At 71.2% G+C, this 416-nt stretch overlaps 1 protein-coding gene across 1 annotated transcript in view; it reads left to right on the top strand.

Annotated features, from left to right (window-relative positions):
• PFAS (phosphoribosylformylglycinamidine synthase) overlaps positions 1-416 on the top strand; it is a 10,944-nt gene that overhangs the window by 8,352 nt on the left and 2,176 nt on the right. The window contains exons 24-25 of the mRNA XM_014526957.2: positions 1-84; positions 299-410. Of these exons, the coding sequence (XP_014382443.1) occupies positions 1-84; positions 299-410 (196 nt within the window). The remainder of the gene's footprint in view (positions 85-298; positions 411-416) is intronic.

The following is a 416-nucleotide window of genomic DNA, read 5'->3' as shown; positions in this document are numbered from 1 at the left end:
GCAGACGTCTGCCTGTGCTACCAGGAGGCTGGTGTCAGCTGCCTACCCATCGGGCACACAGGCCCCGCTGGGCCTCAGGCCACGGTGAGGGAGCTGGGGGTCAGGAGTGAGGGGTACCACAGGGATGGAGGATCGGGGCTGTGGGTCAAAGGGGGGCAGGGGGCTGCAGGCCAAGAGTGAGGGGCACCAGTGGGTATAGGGGGCTGTGGGCTGGGAGTGAGGAGCACCAGCAGGGCTCGGGGGGCTGTGGGCTGGGAGCCAGGGGCCCAGCCCCCCCTGACCTATGCCCCACCCCCAGGTGAGCGTGCAGGTGGCCAAGCAGGAGGTGCTGTCCGAGCCCGTGGGGCTGCTGCGGGGGTGGTGGGAGGCCACGAGCTTCCATCTGGAGCGGCTGGAGGCAGCGGCAGGCCGCGGGG

This window comes from Alligator sinensis, unplaced genomic scaffold (assembly GCF_000455745.1).
Source record: "Alligator sinensis unplaced genomic scaffold, ASM45574v1 scaffold1500_1, whole genome shotgun sequence".
In the NCBI taxonomy this organism is placed as follows: domain Eukaryota; kingdom Metazoa; phylum Chordata; order Crocodylia; family Alligatoridae; genus Alligator; species Alligator sinensis.
The sequence above is the reverse complement of the archived record's forward strand: the minus strand, read 5'-3'. Positions and strand labels throughout refer to the sequence as shown.